We start from the raw sequence: 19,520 nt of genomic DNA on the forward strand, positions 1-19,520 counted from the left end.
AAGTTGTTCTATAACCAGTTTCATTCTTATACATTTATCTGCTTAAAAAAAAAAAATCAGTAGCACTTTTGATGATCACTTCATTGTTTCTTAGTCCAGGAAAATTTTTCATTGAAAAAAAATTGTTTTTATTTTTTAGTACAAAAAGCTAAATAAATAATACAAAATTTTTGGAACAACAGTAATAAAAATGAGAACCAAATGAGACATAGAATACCAACAGGCTCATTTTCGAAAGAGGACATCTATCCTTCGACATAAATTGGAAGATGGACATCCTTCTCACAGAGATGTCCATATCAGTATAATCGAAACACGAATTTGGACGTCTGCAACTGCAGTCCGTCGCAAGGATGTCCAAATTTCAAGGGGGAATGTCGGAGGCGTAGCAAAGGTGGGACTTGGGTGTGCCTAACACTTGGCCATCTTTGACCCATAATCGAAAAAAGCAAGAACGTCCCTGACGAACACTTGGATGTTTTCACCTGGACGTGTTTTTTTTTTTAACGAATAAGGCACAAAAAGGTGCCCGAAGTGACGATATGACCACCGGAGGGAATCGGGGATGACCTCCCGTTACTCCCCCAGTGGTCACTAACCCCCTCCCCCACCCTCAAAAAACATCTTTCAAAATATTTCATGCCAGCCTCAGATGTCATACTCAGGTCCATGACAGCGCATGAAAGTCCCTGGAGCAGTTTTAGTGGGTACTGCAATGCACTTCAGACAGGCTGACCCAGGCCCATACCCCCTCCCCCCCACCTGTTATGTTTGTGGAGGAAACAGCAAGCTCTCCAAAACCCACCACAAACCCACTGTACCCATATATAGGTGTCCCCCTTCACCCGTAAGGGCTTTGGTAGTGGTGTACAGTTGTGGGTAGTGGGTGGGGGGGGGGGGGGGGGGCTCAGCACACAAGGTAAGGGAGCTATGTTCCTGGGCGCATTTTATGAAGTCCATTGCAGTGCCCCCTAGGGAGCCTGACTGGTGTCCTGGCATGTCAAGGGGACCAGTGCACTAGAAATGCTGGCTCCTCCCACGTCCAAGTGGCTTGCATTTGGACGTTTTTGACATGGACGTCTTTGGTTTCAAAAATCGCCGAAAGTCAAAGACATTCATGTCTAGGGGCATCCAAATCTAGGACGTCCAAATTTAAGGACATCCTTGGATTTGGGCGTCTCTGGTGGTATTTTCGAAACGAAAGATGGATGTCCATCTTGTTTCAAAAATACGGTTTTCCACGCCCCCGGATTGCGACGTTTTGCAAAGACGTCCAAATCGCAACTTGGATGTTTCTTTCGAAAATGCCCCTCCAAGTCTATTGTATCAGAGAGACTAGAGTACAAGTCTATACCAAGATATCGTATTTTTTCGAAGACCATACTAGAAAGAGGCTAGTAGCTGATTCAGGATGCAACATCTCAGGTTTATGAATGTTAACTTTACAGCACGAAAAAACTGAAAATTTTTCAGTTAAGACAATAGGAATGGAGTCTTTTGGATTATACAAATAAAGCATGGCCATTAGTATAAACTGATAATTTCATTTCTAAGTCTTGTATCTTTATACCTTGTATGTCATCAAGATTTCATACAGAAATTAGTAATGGCTCAAAAGATAAATTAAAAAAATATGGTGACAAAGGGAAGCCATGGTTCAGTTCGAAAGAATATGACAGAATTGTTCATTAAAATGTGAGCAGTAGGGTTGGAATAAGAAGCGTTCTTTTTGTGTAAATAAACGGTCAGCTTCAAAACATTCTATTATATAAAAAAAGATGGGGTCAAATGGAAAAAGCAAATATGGCCTAGTCTTAGATTTAGCCAATTTTGAAATCTGGTGGAAGAGTTTTGCATTGTCTGTTTTCAATCTTTTAGGCATGAAGCCAACTTGATTGGGATGTACGACTATTTTGTTTAATCTGTTTGATATTTATGTAAATGTTGTAGCCAACATTTAGCTGAGAAACAGGTCTACAGTTTTGTACTAGACATGGATCTTTATTGGGTTTTGAAAGAATTGTGATAATGGCATCTGAGAAACGATTAGGGGGATATTATTGTTATTCTCTAGAGTCAAATATGTTTATATAACCAGGGAAGGAGTTCTCTCTTGATAAGTTTGTAGAATTCTATAGTAAGGCCATCTGGGTCAGGAGCCTTCCTTAAATTTAAAGTCTGGATAGCTGTAAGAATCTGTTCTTTGGACCTAATTATCGACCAGTTGCATCTATTCCGCTCATAACCAAAATAATGGAGGGCATAGTTACGAAACAACTCACTGAATATCTGACTAAACACTCAATTCTACATGAGTCACAATCAGGATTTCGATCAAATCACAGCACCGAAACTTTACTAATGGCGGCAATAAACTCATTCAAAAAAACAATTGCAACTGGTAAGAACATACTCATACTACAATTTGACATGTCAAGCGCCTTCGACATGGTTGATCATGGAACATTACTTCATATACTAGGATACTTCTGAGTCGGAGGCCCAGTCCTCAAATGGTTCGAGGGATTCCTCACCACCAGATCCTACCAAGTAATAACGGACGCCGAAAGATCACCTCCATGGACACCAGAATGCGGAGTTCCTCAAGGATCCCCCCTCTCACCAACTATCTTCAACCTAATGATGATACCACTAGCCAAACTATTAGCCAATCAAAACCTTAATCCTTACATATATGCAGACGATGTCACGATCTACATCCTGTTCAAACATAATCTAAACGAAATCACCAACTAGATCAACCAAAGCTTCAGAACCATGCACACCTGGGCAGATTCATTCCAGCTAAAACTCAATGCAGAAAAAAACTCAATGCCTAGTACTCACTTCTCAATACAACACAAACAACTACTCCACTATAACCACACCATACTGCACTCTTCCTATTTCAGAAAACCTGAAGATTCTTGGAGTTACCATCGACCGAAACCTCACTCGATACCCACGTGAAGAACACGACAAAAAAGAAGTTCTACTTGATGTGGAAACTCAAAAGAGTTAAGCCTTTCTTCCCAAGAAACATTTTCCGTACCTTGGTACAATCTATGGTAATAAGTCACCTGGACTACTGTAACACTCTGTACGCTGGCTGCAAAGAATAGACTATTAAGAAACTCCAAACAGCCCAAAATACCGCAGCAAGACTCATATTTGGAAAAGACCAAATACGAAAGTGCAAAACCCTTAAGATAAAAACTTCACTGGCTACCACTCAAAGAACGCATCGAATTCAAGATATGCACGACCGTACACAAGATCATTCACGCAGATGCCCCACTTTATATGTTAAACCTAGTGGACCTACCGCCCAGAAACGCCAAGAGATCAGCCCAGAAATTCCTCAATCTGAACTTCCCCAGTTGTAAAGGACTTAAATATAAGTAGGCATACGCCACTACCTTCTCTTTCAGAAGTACACAGCTATGGAATGCGCTACCCCCCCCCCCCCCCCCCCCCTAAAAACTATAGACAATCTAAGCAACTTTCGCAAATCTTTGAAGACACATCTCTTCAATAGAGCCTACAAAAAGAACCCTTAAAGACACAAATCACCACACAACCCACCAGGGGTGTGCTGGTAAATTTTTAACAACAGGCTCTTTCTCCGGACGTAGCCAGCTCTGCAGTTGGGCCAGGGGTGGCCGGGTGGAGGGAGGGGGGGCAACACTTGCCTCTCTCTCCTCCCTCCCTTCGTGCGGGCACGCTAGGCATACCTTTGCTGGCAGCCAATAAATGGTCTGCCACCACTCCCAACGTCTTGCTCTGAGCAGCATGCTGAAACTTCTCACACATGCTCGAGAAGTCCCAGCCTGTTGCTCAGAGCTGGAAACAAGGAGCTGGGAGCAGCAGCAGTCTATTTACTTGGCTGGCAGGGCTCAGCATCCCCACCAGCAAAGTAAGAGAATTCAGCAGGGGGCCCAAGCCCACATTTTGGGAGCCAGTTGTTAAAGTAGCCATGGAGGGCCGTACTTTAACAACCGGCTCCCAAAATTCTTAAAAACTTAACAACCGGCTCTTGCGAGCCTGTGAGAGCCTGCTCCAGCACACCACTGCAACCCACCCAATCATATAAATACACCTCCTACACCACCCTAACACCCCCTACTCTATCTTCTAATATCTTCGGCTTACCACCGAATGTATCTAAGATCCTCTCATGACTATGTCATAACAACACTCTGTAAGCCACATTGAGCCTGCAAATAGGTGGGAAAATGTGGGGTACAAATGCAATAAATAAATAAATAATAATAATAAATAGTACATTTTAAGATTGTGTTATCTTGTCAAGACCATAATGATCTGGTTAATGATGACAGAAACTGTTCAACTGCATTGGAATTGTGAAGTAATTCAGAGGCATATAATTTAGAACAATATTATTGGAAAATCTTTGAAATTTCCTTAGTGTTAAAAATTAAAGATCCTGTAGTACTTTTTAAAGCTAAAATGTGAGTCTTTGTCCTTTTTCCTTGTTTAAGAATTTGCCAAAGAACTGCTACTTTTATTGTTTGCTGCATTGTAACAATATTTAAAAATATAATACTTGATTAGCGCTCATCACTGGTATAGCAATAGGGGGCCTTGCCCCGCCAATTTGGGTTTGGGTCCCCAACGTCTGGCTGGCAGGGGTCCCCAAGCCACGCCAGCAGCTGTCCTGCAGTGGACTGGAGGAGTGGCCTAGTGGTTAGGGTGGTGGACTTTGGTCCTGGGGAACTGAGTTCGATTCCAAGCACAGGCAGCTCCTTGTGACTCTGGGCAAGTCACTTAACCCTCCATTGCCTGCCGCATTGAGCCTGCCATGAGTGGGAAAGCGCGGGGTACAAATGTAACAAAAATAAAATAAAAATATTCATCACTGTGCTGCCTGCCCTGCTTCCCCCTCCCCTGTGCACATGCTAGGTTTTAATAAAGTTGAGCATGTGTGAGCTTTGCGCATTCTTAATTTCACTAAAACTCAGCATGCATGCCAGAGCAGGAAATCAGGGCAGGCAGCATGGCACAGAATATCACCACAGGAAGGCTTCTGCTGGCAGGGCTTGGGGACCCACGCCAGCACTGCCATTTCCTCCCCTCACCCTCCCCACTGACAGTTTGAACTTCGTGGGTGTGGCTTGGATCTCTTTCAGGGAGAGAAAACTAACAACTTATAGCAGCAGCTTCAGAGAGCATTTTCCATCTCACAGATAGGCTGCAGAGAATACCTTCTCCTGCTTCCACCCACCCTACCCCTCTACCCACCCACCCCTAGAGTGACATGTCTTATATAACCTCCCTATCAACCCACTCATTACTTTACCTCACCCATTTCTATTCTTCTATCACCTTCTCCCACTACTCCAACCAGAGTTACACCTAATCACACTGACCACCCTTCAACATCTTCTGTCCTTCTGTGACTGTTCTCTTGTGCTTGACTGCTTAAATATTTTAAATTTAAATGCTTTACTTTTTGTCTATTAGATTGTAAGCTCTTTGAGCAGGGACTGTCTTTCTTCTGTGTTTGTACAGCGCTGCGTACACTTTGTAGCGCTCTAGAAATGTTAAATAGTAGTAGTAGTAGTAGTAGTATGTGAGGTTGCAGCAGGGTAGAAAGGGGCAGGTAGGCAGGGAAGAATGCCCCCCCCCCACACACTTTGTTCTCAGGTTTCCCCCTACAATCGAGGTTCGGCTACGCCTCTGGCTCTCATACTTAATATTTCGTTATAATTATATTTAAGTTGGTATCATTTAGTAAGTATTATATTATCATTAGTACTGATATGTTGAGCTTCTAGAGATTTGCTTGAGCTTCTAGAGATTTGCTTCTCCAGATCAATTAGCTGAACATTTTATTTATATAGCTACTATGGGGCTCATTTTCAAAGCACTTAGACTTACAAAGTTCCATAGGTTACTATGTAACTTTGTAAGTGTAAGTGCTTTGAAAATACGCCTCTAAGTGATATTAATCCACCTCGAAAAGAAACTCTAAATGCTTCCCATAGTATTGTACTATTTATTCAGTGCAATTAGTGTCAAAGAAAGACCTTATAAAAGTTTCTATCTTCATCTGCAAAAATGTGGGTATTTTGTCTGCATATAGGACTATAAGAGGAAATTTGCAATAAAAATATTAGAACATGATCAGAAATAGTTATGGAATGGGTATTAGTAGCTAATACATTATCTATGAGATTATTTGAAATAAGGAAGTAATCAAGTCTAGAATAACTTTGATGTGGTATGGAAAAGTATGTGAATTCTCTGCTGTCAGGGTGTTGAAATCTCCATGGTTCAGTCAAGTTACACTTAGCCATAAATGAGGTAAGTGTACTAAGAGCTTTATATGGTTGAATCTTAGCTTAAGATTGCTTATCAAGCCACGGGTCGAGAGGCATATTGAAGTCTCTTGCCAACATAAGGGGGAGGGTTTCATAATCTAGTATTTTGTTAAAAATGTTGTAATAAAATTTATGGTTAAATAAAAGCAATTCTTGACCTTGAATACCTACTTTAACGACCTTGAATACCTACGTTAACAACAAACCATCTACAATACCATCCAGATCATTTTGTTCTGCTAATATCTGTGCACTCAAGTTTTTTGAAATAAAATTATTACACTATTTGTTCTGCATAATGTTAACACTGTGTAAGAGCATTTTGGCATCGGAGATATGCATTTCTTGCCAAAATAACAGATGGGTTCATTTTTTTTCAGGGCTAGCATTATTTTTATTTTTTGCTTAACATGATGTCAAGTCAAACATTCCGACACACAAGATTAATTTTAGAATTGACAAGTTAGCCATTATCATAAGGACAGATTAAATTCCAATGCAGCTGTAAACTAATTAGATAGTACACAAAAGACCCATATTGCCTCATTAGAAAACCAACAGTTGGAAACAAGAACAATTCAGCCTTTCTTAACAAAAACATTGGGTAGAGAAGCATGAAAATGATGGCTTCTTGAGATGCACTCTATGAAACACGTGCTAAAACATCTTACCAAATATATTAAAATAAGATGAAAAATTATAAACAGATAATGAAGTAAAACACATAAAATATGCATTTCTTATCGTGAAATGAATTGAACATTTGTAGTAAGAATTGCAGGAATTCTCCCTATAGTGCTGACACTGAGTAGTAGCATCTGGAAATGCTAAAAAAATGGAGTATTATCACCAGACTGATATATAGGAGGCAGCCGTCATACTTAATTATGACATGATATCAAGCCTTCCTTATATTTGAAATTTGGGAGTGATAATAGACTCTGCTCTGAACTTAAAATGACATGGAAAGAAAATGATTAAAGATGTTTTCTGGAAATTACATGTATTTACAAGTCTTAAAAAGTTTCTAAAACAAGATAATTTTAGAAAAGTAATTCAGAGTATTGTTACCCCACATTTTGATTACTGTAATGGTCTAATCATTAATCTAAAAAAAAAGACTCAGTTGCAAATCTTGCAAGTTGCACAAAATATGGTTGCAAGGGTGTTGGTAGGAACATCTAGATCTGAACACATTACTCCACTTTTAAGAGAGCAACATTGGTTAGCAATTGCACAAAGAATTAAATTCAGTTTTATGTCTGATGTTCAAGGTTTTGCATAAGCTGTGCCTCTTGCACCAATACTGAAATTATATTTGCATTAGCCTAAACAATTACTAAGATCTGGTGAACAATGCCTGTTTGAAGTAACATCATGATTAAATTGGAGGAATATAGAAGTAGAATCTATATAAATAAAATCCCCCTCAGACATTCTGAATCCCCCTCAGACGTTCTGAAGCTCACCTCTCTCCAACTGTGGCTCCTGACCTAGGCTATTCGGACTCCCGCACTCAGCCACGCCCATCTGCGCCCTAGGCCACGCCCCATCTGCACATAAAAAGCACTCTCAACGTTCCATTGACCACTGACGTCAATGAAGCCAGTTCGTTTGTTCGAAGCTCTGTAGCAGCAGATGTGGGCCCCGCCCTCGCGTCAAACGTAATGACGTTGAGGGCGGAGCACATTCAAGGACCCAATCAGTAGCCGAAAGCAGGAGAGAGGCCAGGTTCACACTCTCGCACAGGACGAAGAGGGAGGGCGGCAACACGGCGACCAAATGGCTGCGGCGAGTGTCCAATGTGCAGGAGGCGGGTGGGGGCTCGGGGTCGAGGACCACTGGCAACTCGGAAGCGGGGGGAGGGGGGGAGGAAACAGCACTGGCTACGACTCCAGCGCAGCCGTCATCCCATTCACTGAAAACAAAAGAAGCAAACCTATGACATGCTTCAGGACGTTTAATACACAGGAGTGGAAGTGACCCAACCAAGTGTATGGTAAGGAAGGAAGCCCATTGGTTAATCTATGTTTCAACTCCCCCACGCAGCCGTCATTGCTATACACTCACAAACAAGCAAACCTAGGAGCTGCTGCTTCACATTGTCGTTTTTAAATTGAGGACAAAAGGAGAGGGGACACAGACAGACCCTGCAACTGGGAGGAGGGACCCTGCAACTGGGAAAAAGGGACGGGGGGAATCCCCCTGGAACTGGCAGGGAGGGGGGAATCCCCCCTGCAACTGCAACTGGGAGACAGACCGGGGGGGGGGGGGGGGGGGGACCCTGGCACATACTCTCATTCTCAGCCACACACTCGCACCCAGTCTCACTCTCCCTCTGTCACACACACACACACGCGCGCGCACATTCACTCTCTGTCACACACTCACTCTCTCAAACATACACACTCCGAGGAAACCTTTGCTAGCGCCCGTTTCATTTCTGTACGAAACGGGCCTTTTTTACTAGTCTTCAATATTGTAGAACAAAATCCCACAACGAATCAGAGAAACCAAAACCCTGACAGATTTTAAAAGAATAGAAGCATATGGGTAATTCTAGCTTGTTTTGTATGAAAAACAGCCACATGAAATGTATTACTTGTAGTAATATTTGAATAATAGATATCAGAAAGTTGTTTGTGTCTGTGTATAACCTGTATACAGTATATTTGTGTAATGTGATTTTTTTTATGCATGTAAAGAGAAAGGGAAATGGGACTTGATATACCACCTTTCTGAGGTTTTTGCAACTACATTCAAAGTGGTTTACATATATTCAGGTACTTATTTTGTAATAGGGGCAATGGAGGGTTAAGTGACTTGCCCAGAGTCACAAGGAGCTGCAGTGGGAATCGAACTCGGTTCCCCAGGATCAAAGTCCACTGCACTAACCACTAGGCTACTCCTCTGCCTAGAACAGTGGATAGGGCGGAATATTTTTAAGGCAGCTTTCAAATGCAATCTGGGATCCAAACGAATTATCTCCAGTAAGCTGTTGACTTTGCTAAATCCAGGACAATAAGGATCTTTTTGCCATCATATTGTAAAGTAGGTGTAGCCTTTGCTGATGTTAATATTTGTAGAGTTTGATTATATTGAAGGAATTTTGCGATAATGGGTCATAGATAAGCTGCATTCAGCCTCAGCCTAGACGGTGAATGGTAGGCCCACTCAATCTCGAAGGGCTATTTAAGTTGAGATTTATAAGCTTAGGTAAGAGATCAGTAAGAAACTCAGACAGTTCTGTACCTTCAGATCCTTCTTTTAAGCCCAGGATGTACAAATACTATTTCTGCGGTTTCTGAAGTCCTCAAATTCCTCCTCCAGTTTTTAAAATGTTTTGTGTATTGATTTGAAGTTGACTTAAAGTTTGTGTCAAATGTGCCAAATGCAGTTCTATTTTTTTTCCTTTCTAATTTGTAATTGTGAAAGTGAGGCAGAGATTGCAGCTATTTCCGATTTTACTTTGTAGGTTGCTTCAAAATGTTTAGATGTGAAATTGTGTAGGGCTCTCAGTTCCTCCACCATTCTGTCTGCAGAGGACAAACATCCGCAAGGTACTATTTTTCTTCTGGGGTCAGAGGATCGTGTTTTAGTTTTTTTGTTTCGAGGAATTGTCAAGTTTGCATCTATCTTTCCAGATTTGTTCGAGGACATATTGGAACTTATTGAGGGTAAGTATGAGGAAAATTAAGAAAATGATGGGTTTTTTTTAAAATGATTTTCTGTTAGCACAGGAGAAAGCGAATGCTCTAAGCAGCCTCTCTAGTGCTACCCAAAGATCACATTTATACTAAATGGAAGTTAATCTGACCCTGTGCATTAGTCTAGATATTTCTCCTTATATTGTATACATACTGTACAGTTATATTCATTTGACAAACATAAGACAATTTCCCAAGAAACAAAAAGAAGCCAAGTTTGTGATAGGTTATTTAGTACAGAGGCTGTGAGGGCAATGGAAAATAGAGCATTTCCTAATAGTTTGGTTTCCAGTCTGGACAGGCATCACATCCATACTCTTGTGTGTAAAATGTTGAACTGTAAGAAACTTTGCAGATGGAAAAAAAAAAAAAGAGCATAATATTGACACAAGCAACAGAAGCAAGTATGGCTAAAAATTGATTTATTGTTAAGAAAGAAAATCCTTATCGGGGGTAAAGTAGTATTTCAGCTTCCACTTACACAATTGTCTAGTCAGATGGGTCTGTAGTGTAGCTAATCAAAGCTATATGTCCTCTAACATTTGAAATTAACAAATAGGCACAAAAGTCAGAAGTGCAACTATTGAATTGTTCCATTCTTCCACACTGCAAACCCACTCAATAAAATAGTGCAAATTGAAATACTAATTTACCTCTGACGCAGGTAATTGCCAAAATGTGGCCAGGCATGAAAAAGGAGTTGATAGTGCCTCTGTACAAGTCTCTGGTGAGACCCCATTTAGAGTACTGTGTGCAGTTCTGGAGGCTGCACCTTCAAAAAGATATATCCAGGATGAGTTGTCCAGAGGATGGCTACTAAAATGGTCAGTGGTCTTCACCATAAAGCACAGAAAGACAGAATCACAACCTCAATATGTTTACGTTGGAAGAAAGATGAGAGAGGGGAAATATGGCAGACATTTAAATGGCATAAATGCATAGGACAACTAAAACTCATAAGGGCAAATGTGTTGCCAGGCAAACCAAACCTTCAAGAAAAGGCTTAACTTCTTATTTTATATTTTTAAGAGGAGAAAAGGCCTCAGAAATATTTGCCAAGTTGGGCTGCATGTATACTTCTCTATTTTTATCATTTCTTTGTTTCAATTATATTTATTTCAATGTCATTCCATCTGTGTTATTTAAAAGGACACAGACTGTACAGCACTTATCTTTCAAGGAAAGCCTGACAGGGCCACCATGTCATTCCCCTTCTGAGCTTTGTCAGGGGCTGTACTGTTTGTTGTAAAGTCCTTATATGCTACAGGTGCTCTGCTCCCATTTAGAAAATGGCAGAGCGGAGCATCTGTAGCATATAAGGACTTTAAAGCAACCAGTACAGCCCCTGATGAAGGCATGTGGGATCTCTTAGGGGGAGGAAGAGATAGTGCATGATATGGATGGGCAGGCTGGATAGGCCGTATGGCCTTTACCTGTAGTTATTTTCTACTGTATGTTTATGTTTCTTACAATAAACTAATTTTTAGCCATTTGCTTCTGTTTGTGTCAATATTCAGCTCTTTGTTCTTCTGCTCTCACTGATTGTTAGAGTCTGCCTCTTCAGCTTCTACATTTGGAAGAAACTTTATCCAGTCTTGAGATGATTAAGGCAAAACACCAGTGTCAAGGTTGGATCAGGGTTGCCATAGTGAATTCAGTAGAGATTTTTTTTAAAGCCACCATTAAAAACAAACAAACAAACAAACAAAAAACCCTGGGGATTTAAATACAAATGGTGAAACTCACCTGCCACTTGTGACTTCTTTAGTGCTTACTGATGGGACACTCATTGCTTCTGTATCCATTTTACCTTCTGTTACCTCTGGCTAACAAAATACACATAATTAGGCTATGACTAGTGTTTAGCATTGTTGTATTGGTTTCACTGGGTACTATAAGATAATGCTATTTAAGATATAATAAAGTATTTGTAATTGATCCTAGAGTTTCATTTATAGTCATATTTGTTATTCCATTTAAATGCACAAGAATAAAGGTTAACAAAATAAGACAATACTTTTTTTTGGATCAGCTTCTTGACTAGCTTTCAAAAGTATAAGATAATCAAATTAGTCCAAAAAAATGCCTTTTAACTTATTTCTGTGCATTGCCATACTGAATTTGATTCTCTCTTTCACAAATCAATCATACTCAAAGTCAAAAGAACTGCAAGTAAAAATTCTGCATATTTATACATAGGATACAAATATATTTGCACTCTATTCTAGATAAATGCTTCAAATCAGAATTTTTACATTCATGCCAGTAGGACATTCCTCAAACAAGAAGTTTAGATCACCTAAAATTAAGCGCCAGGTCAGTGTATGATAAATGCAAATTGCATAACAGCAGTTTTGTATGTAACTGCCATTATAGTATACTAGTGTAAGCCCATATATGTGAGCCTAACTTTAAGCAAGAGCACTTACTCTAGCTCAATGGCTGGTGTAAATGCTCGAGACTAACTGTAGGCAGTTAAATGCGTAAATACTAGTATTCTATAACCCATACACAACTGCCCGACATGCCAACCCCCGATTCACCCAACTTGAAGTTGTGCAGTCTGGAGTTTAAGTGGGTAACTTACAGAATACCAACTAAGGGCAGTTATGCGCTTAGTGCAGATTGGTGCCAGTTATAGCCTTTGCTCATTAGCACCAATCAGGTTATTAAATTTAATTACATAAGCAACTGGCATTCTAATCACTTGAGTGAACAAACTTGCATGCTAGTTGCAAATATGAGTGCACATCTTTCCAGAATTAGGGGATAATGCAGCTGGACCATATAATAGACCATTGTATTGTTATAATAATATAGAAAATGGCAGATATAAACCAATTGGCCTCTACAGTCTACCTGGTTGTCTTCCTCTCTGGTACTCTAAAACTTTGGGTAAATGAATATATACATTCCAATACTTAAACCAACACTAGCTCCCCCCATGTCTTTTACCAGACCTCTCAACCCTGTTTCCTCACATTTCTGCTTGTCTCTCCCAGGCACACTCCTTAATGTTAGGATTATGATGATGGCTGGACCCTACCCTTCTTGGAAGCCCGATGATGCTGTTCTATTGCTGTTAGGGTGGTAATCATGGACCCACTGGGCAGTTTACCCCAGCCTTCTTTGAAATATAATGCAACCAAACATTCCCTCAGTAGCCCTCTAACATTCTACATGACTGAGCAAACACTTAAGGCTCCACGGTTTCTTTTATCAGCTGACCCCCCCCCCCCCCCCAATAGTGCTCAGTCAGTTTTAGTTGCTTACCCTTACACCTCTGTAAGTATGCTATTTCAGGCATCTATCAAGAGTAAAGCAGTATTTTCTCATGTTTTCTTAGAACATTCTACCATGCAAGTTCTTACCACCCTCCCTGTCTCTTTGAATTTCCTTTTGTATAGAAAATTTCATCTTACTGTATTTTACAGAAGCTTGTTAGACCTTCCTCCTTAACTATTCCTCCCCTCTTCCCTCAATATTAGCAGAAAGAGCACTCTGGGAAAGGGACACTATCCTAGTTGACAGGCATTAAGACATATTGTCTAGACAACTTCTGCAGCTACAAAGAGTAAAGCAAGTCTCCACACAAAACACAGCAATACACTTGTGAAAGAAATGTTCCATTTCTGCTCAATTTTCCATTCTGACAAAATATATAATTGACTAGTGTGCCTTTTCTGAAGAATTAACTTCTCTCCATTTCAGGAATTCAGAATCACTGAATATGACACTATAACAACTTCCACCACAGTGGAGGTGCCAAGCTTGAAATAGAACTTGATGTACTCACCTTTTGGACCATGCTTTCTCTCTTGCGCCAGAACCACCATCTCCCAGGTTTCTTTGGCATTTTCTCTTTGACCCACGACTCTATTGTACTCTAAATATATAAAACATTAAATCCACTTGTTAAACAGTTCTACACAAAAAACTTTCAAATCTATATAGAAGAACTGTATTACATACATTTTTTTTACAAATCTGAACAATTCTATTTCAGCTGTTGTGATAATAGAGCTTGTCGTATTTTGCTCCCTTCTTTAGTTTTAAGTCACCTTGACTATTATAATGCCCCTTTCTATGGCATTCATTTGACTGAATTAAAAAGGTTACAATTCCCCTCCGAAGGGACACCACCTTGTAAGTGGTGGAGGGGCTTCCGTGTTTCAATGACTCAGAGGGCTATGCTGAAGGGTTACCCATATCAGACAGGCCTCTGAGGAGAAACCAGACAAAGTGTCCCAAATTAGGGAGAGGGGAAAGATGGTGACCTGAAGCTCATACACTCAACGGCCCAGCTGTCCTCTGAAGTTGTTTTTGTTCACTTGAAATTTCCTCTCTGCATTGCAGTTGCCTTAACAGAGGAAGGGGACAATGGGGGGTCAGCCGCCGATGACCAGCGTTTTGTCCCCTGTGCAGCAAGTGTGGGGACCGCTGTGTGACGAGCTGCCCATAGATGACTGGGTTGATGAGTCCTTTGATTAGCGCCGACGAAGGAGCGTCGATGCTCTTGGACCTGGAAGCAACTTCATCGCTCAAAAATCATTTAACCACCATGCCCAAAGGAGTGGAGGAGTGAGTCAGGAGTGTATGCTGAAACGGAAGTCGTTTACAGCTGAACCCGTGTCGGCGGTGCTACTCTTAAACCCTAAAGAGTTATCAGCTTGGAATTTTTGGCTCCCGTGGAGGTTGCATTGAATGTCATCTGGAGGGTGCTCCAGGACCTGACGGTGGTAGAGAATGATTTTGCTTCAGATATAGTCTTGTTAATGAGCTACATGGATAATCTAATCGAATCCTTTGAGAATATACAGCAAATGAAGTTCTACTGAAGTAGGAAACGGTTAAGATTTGAAAATGATAAAAGACCAGAAAAAATTTGAACAAAATGAATATTGTTGCAGATGATTAATATCGAGATTGTTGTTTTCCAAGAGTTCCGGGTATGACTCCTAATGTTTTTTTTTCTCTGAAATGATTCCTCTTAATATATTAATTCAAAAGGAGTGGAGCCTGTGAAACTGGGATTACTTTAATCAGCGGAAATTGGATTGGAGATTCAAGGGTTTATATTGTTAAACAATTTCTAGTTTTAAAAGGGAAAAAAATGAAATTAGGTGTATTACTTTCACTAATATTGGACAATAAGTATCTTTCCAATGAAATTGATGGACTATGCACCGTTATGGTCTTGAAGAAACCAACCAGATGATCAATGTGGAATAATGATTTAGATAAATAATAACTGGGGATAATCGGGTTAATACCACATTTTCTTTGTTTGCTGTTGCTTAAATTGATCTCCTTGTCTTGTTTCACTCTCCCTATTTATTTTGTGGTCTAAGAAAGAGAAAGATTGTATAAAATCCATTTATCTTGTTGAGATTGTTTTCTTCTAATATTGTTTTAATATACAATCATCTCTGTTTTACTGTTTTGCAAGTGATCCTTGTAAAATGAAAAAATTATAAATAAATGATTAAAAAAAAAAAGGTTACAATTGGTGCAAAATATCGCTGACAGAATAAAGTCAGAGGCAGGCCATTGGGATCATGTTACTCCTCTTTTGAAAACAAAATACTAGCTCCCTATTGTCCTGAGGAAAATGTGGGATACAAATGCTACAAATAAAATAATAATAAAATAAGATTGCTGGTCATCCCAGCTTGCAGGCACCGATGGCTGTAAAGAAAACACAACTTGCCTTCTACACCAAAGTTTTTTGGCGACACCTTTTCCACCTCCTTGGAACATACGAGTGTGTCCTGACACACTGATTGAGAACCATTGATCTAGACAAACAAATGGTAGGCCTAAATTTATTAGCATAACTTTCAAGCTCATTAAGATGAATTTTCAGCTGAAAAGTTATGCTCCTAAGTATGGCTGAAAATAGGGCACAAATTTAGCAAACTGAATTAGGAGCATGGCCCTAACACAGTAGATGACAGCAGACAAAGATTTGAACAGTCCATCCAGTCTGCCCAAACAGATAAACTTAACTCATACGATAAGGTATAAGGGTCAAGGGAGCATTTCTTATTTTCTGAATATCAGGCCGTAACACAGTAGATGAAAGATGATAAAGACTTGTACAGTCCATCCAGTCTGATCAACCAGCTAAACTCATAGCATAACGGTATAACAGAGCATTCTTTGGTGATCATATCTGGTCTCCTTGGACAGACCAAGTACTGTTCAAGATTCAATAGTAGATTTTATTACGTGCTATGCCTATAATTTTGGGGTACTATAATGAATGAGGTAAACAAACTTTAACAAAGCCTTTTGCGCCTAGGCCTCATCTTGGCAAAATGATCAATCACAGTGTTGTAGTCAATTGCCTCAGAAAGATCCCTCTCTATTGACAGAAGAGCTAGGCTGGATAGCCTCTCCTCATTCATTACAGAACACAAAAAAAGATTTTATCAGCTTTAGGCGGCTAAAAGTCCTTTCTGCAGAAGAACTGCTAAAGGGCAATGTTACAAAGATCTAGCATAGTGTAATGTTTGGATATATTGAGCACATGTCATTAGTGATCATGAACTTGAGTACAGTGCTTATGGTAATTTTCTCCTCATTACTACTAGCTGTGTTTAGGGTAGTGTCTGAGAATTCTTTCATCAAACCTTTAAAGGAGCTGAATTCTTCCAGAATTACACTCGTGTCATCAACAACAGCAGCATACTGGTGTGCGAGTATCTGTAAACTGGCATCAGCCTCTTCAGAATCAAAATGTTTAGGATCAAGTACAGTAAATTTGGATGCCACCTCCTGAAAATGTTGGAACCTCTCCTGGGTACTTGTAAGAACCCTGTCCAAGGAGACCAAATATGACTCCACTAAGAAATGCTTCCTAGCGTCAGAAATCACTTCATCATCAGCAAGTTCCTCATGAAACCTTTTCCTTTTTTGTACTTTCTGTGCTTTATACTGTGTAGTTACACCACACTTTAGTGCTAGCTCAGTAGTCTCCTGTTCAATTTCTTTGAATTCATTTTCATAATCATTGCACATGTTAGTTAAGTCTGTTTGATAAAGCTGGATCAAGTGAGATGCTGTCAACACGTCAATGATACTTTTCTGTAAGTATGCAGACAGTGTAAAAGTCTTTTGTAGTAGCTTTCCCCAAAACACAAGGAAGACCACAAACTCGAACGTGTGAAGTGTTGAAAGAATACCTTTTCCTTCAGCTAGCTGTTTATTTCTCCATCCACAATATGTTGTAAGGCAACAACCAGAGCAGGCAAATTTTGTATGGCTGTTTCTGTGGCTGATTTCCTACTCGCCCATCTCATATTGGATAATTTCTTTAATGATAATGCAAACAATTCAATTTGGTTGCGTTGCTCTTTTTTGAGGATTGAAAGGCGAGGTAAGCTTCCAGAAAAAAAAGAACACAAACTTTCTAAAGTTCCAAAGAATATTCGATTCTGAACAATTGAATTTACAGAATCAAATAAAACAAGATTTAGATTGTGAGCAAAGCAATGTGTAAAAAGGGCACAGGAAGAAACTTCCTTAACTCTCATTTGAAGACCAGATATCTCACCGGCCATGGTGCTTGCTATAACATGTACTTATTGACAGCCCCAGGTTACTTATAGCAGATATGAGAACATTAAAAAAAAGTCTTCTGCACTTGCTCCTGGCAATTCAATGAACTGGACAAAGTGTTTGACAAAATCACCAGTCCAGTTTTTGTTACATACTGTAATGATAATGAAAACTGATCTTTTCAGTTGATATCAATGGTGGAGTCAACAATCACAGCAAAATATTTTGACGCCTTGATTTCATTGACAATCAGTGCTATAACTTGTGATGAAAGGGAATCATTTTGTATATCAGGGCTTAGGTATGTTGCGTTTCGATCACCCATTAACAAATGCTGGCTAAGAAGTGTATCGTGTTTAGCTAACAATTTAATCAGTTACAAAAATTTCCCCTCATTCGTTCTACAACCACCCAAACCTCCATGCTCATGACCATGAAATGGTAATCCTTGCTTTGCAAGGAATAAAACTGCATCAATAATATGCTTCACAAGCATTCTGTTTTGTTCTATTTTTTTTTTCTTTTCTGCAGCTACAAGTTTTGCAAGAACAGTTTTACCTCTTAACAGACAAAACCTAGTAAGAAAGAAATCTCTCTTTACTTTTCTATGACTCTCGCACTTTTCATGCTTTTCAATTTTGTCAATGCTCTTGTTAAAATTTTTGCAACCATTTTCAAGATTGCTCCATGTACGGTTATCTGAACATGAACCACCTGAGAATAACCAAAAATAGAAGCAAAACATTGCATTTGATCTGGATGAATACACTAACCACTGGCTATCGTTTTCACGGCCACTTTTCTCATGTTTTTGTTTGTACCATAACATACTAAAGTGCCGCCTATCTTAGCCCTTAGGAAACAAAGTTCTTTTTCAGTCCTAGTTGACAAGGACCCTTTTGGAGTAATGCTCGTATCAGAGGAGGTGCGATGGGTTTATTTCAAAATAAATATGGATCTGTTGGAAAGTCCACTTTGTATCAATAAGTTCACAAAGCACTGTACTAACTGTAGTTTCCTCTTCTTCCTTATTTTCACTGTCATATGGATCAGAGTTAGGTTCTACTATTCTTTCTTCATTTTCACTATCATCTTAAAAAAAGTGCTGTCAGGCAGTTCTCCACAGTATAAGCGGTGCCACTTTGAGCAGAAATGGATGTGTTGGAATTCATAGACCGAGCTGCTTCTTCCTCATTTTCATTATGAGTCTCGCTCTCCGACTCAGTGTTTACAGAGACTGTTGGAAATTCAAGGCTCAGTTCACTTGAGTCACCAGCAGTATCAGTTTGTGCTTGAATTGCACAATTATTAGGAATAGCAGCACCAACATGTTGAGAGGTAGCTCGATGAAAAAATTAATCTATGTGCCAATACTTAGCTAGTTCTTTTTCGCGGTCCTTGTCAGCTTTAAGTTTGACTCCATCACATCCAAAAAGTTTTTTTGCATTTCTTGAACTCATTGTTTAAAATGTTAATTAACTTCAGATACAAAGTTTTTGAAGTGACCACAAAAGTGGACTACTGTAAGTCAAGCTGAAAACCACAGGAAACAGCACAAGCACATGTAACTCCCCTGGTGGAGGAGAAAGATATTACAAGCTATAAAATTTGACATTTTGACTGGTTAAGTTGAATACTGTCAGCAAAACTTGGGGGATGATGTGTGGTTATAATATAACCAAGACTCCAGAAAAAGAAAGAAGAACTAATCTCCACACAAAATAACAGAAAAAAGTTAACCAAAAAAATAGTGTGCGAAACAAAGTCCTTAAAAAAGGACACTCTAGAATGATAAAGTTGAATCCCGAACCAACCAAAACAGACCTAGACAACAATTTCTTTAAATAAGTCCACATATGATATGCTTCAAGGGAAAAGCAGTGCAGGGTCTTCTTGGACTTCATGT

At 39.7% G+C, this 19,520-nt stretch overlaps 1 protein-coding gene across 1 annotated transcript in view; it reads right to left on the reverse strand.

The window, feature by feature from the left end:
- Positions 1-19,520, reverse strand: part of LPIN2 (lipin 2) — a 324,810-nt gene that overhangs the window by 89,575 nt on the left and 215,715 nt on the right. The window contains 2 exon segments of the mRNA XM_030213059.1: positions 11,798-11,877; positions 13,848-13,937. Of these exon segments, the coding sequence (XP_030068919.1) occupies positions 11,798-11,877; positions 13,848-13,937 (170 nt within the window).

Source organism: Microcaecilia unicolor, chromosome 1, assembly GCF_901765095.1.
Source record: "Microcaecilia unicolor chromosome 1, aMicUni1.1, whole genome shotgun sequence".
NCBI classification, from domain to species: Eukaryota; Metazoa; Chordata; class Amphibia; order Gymnophiona; family Siphonopidae; genus Microcaecilia; species Microcaecilia unicolor.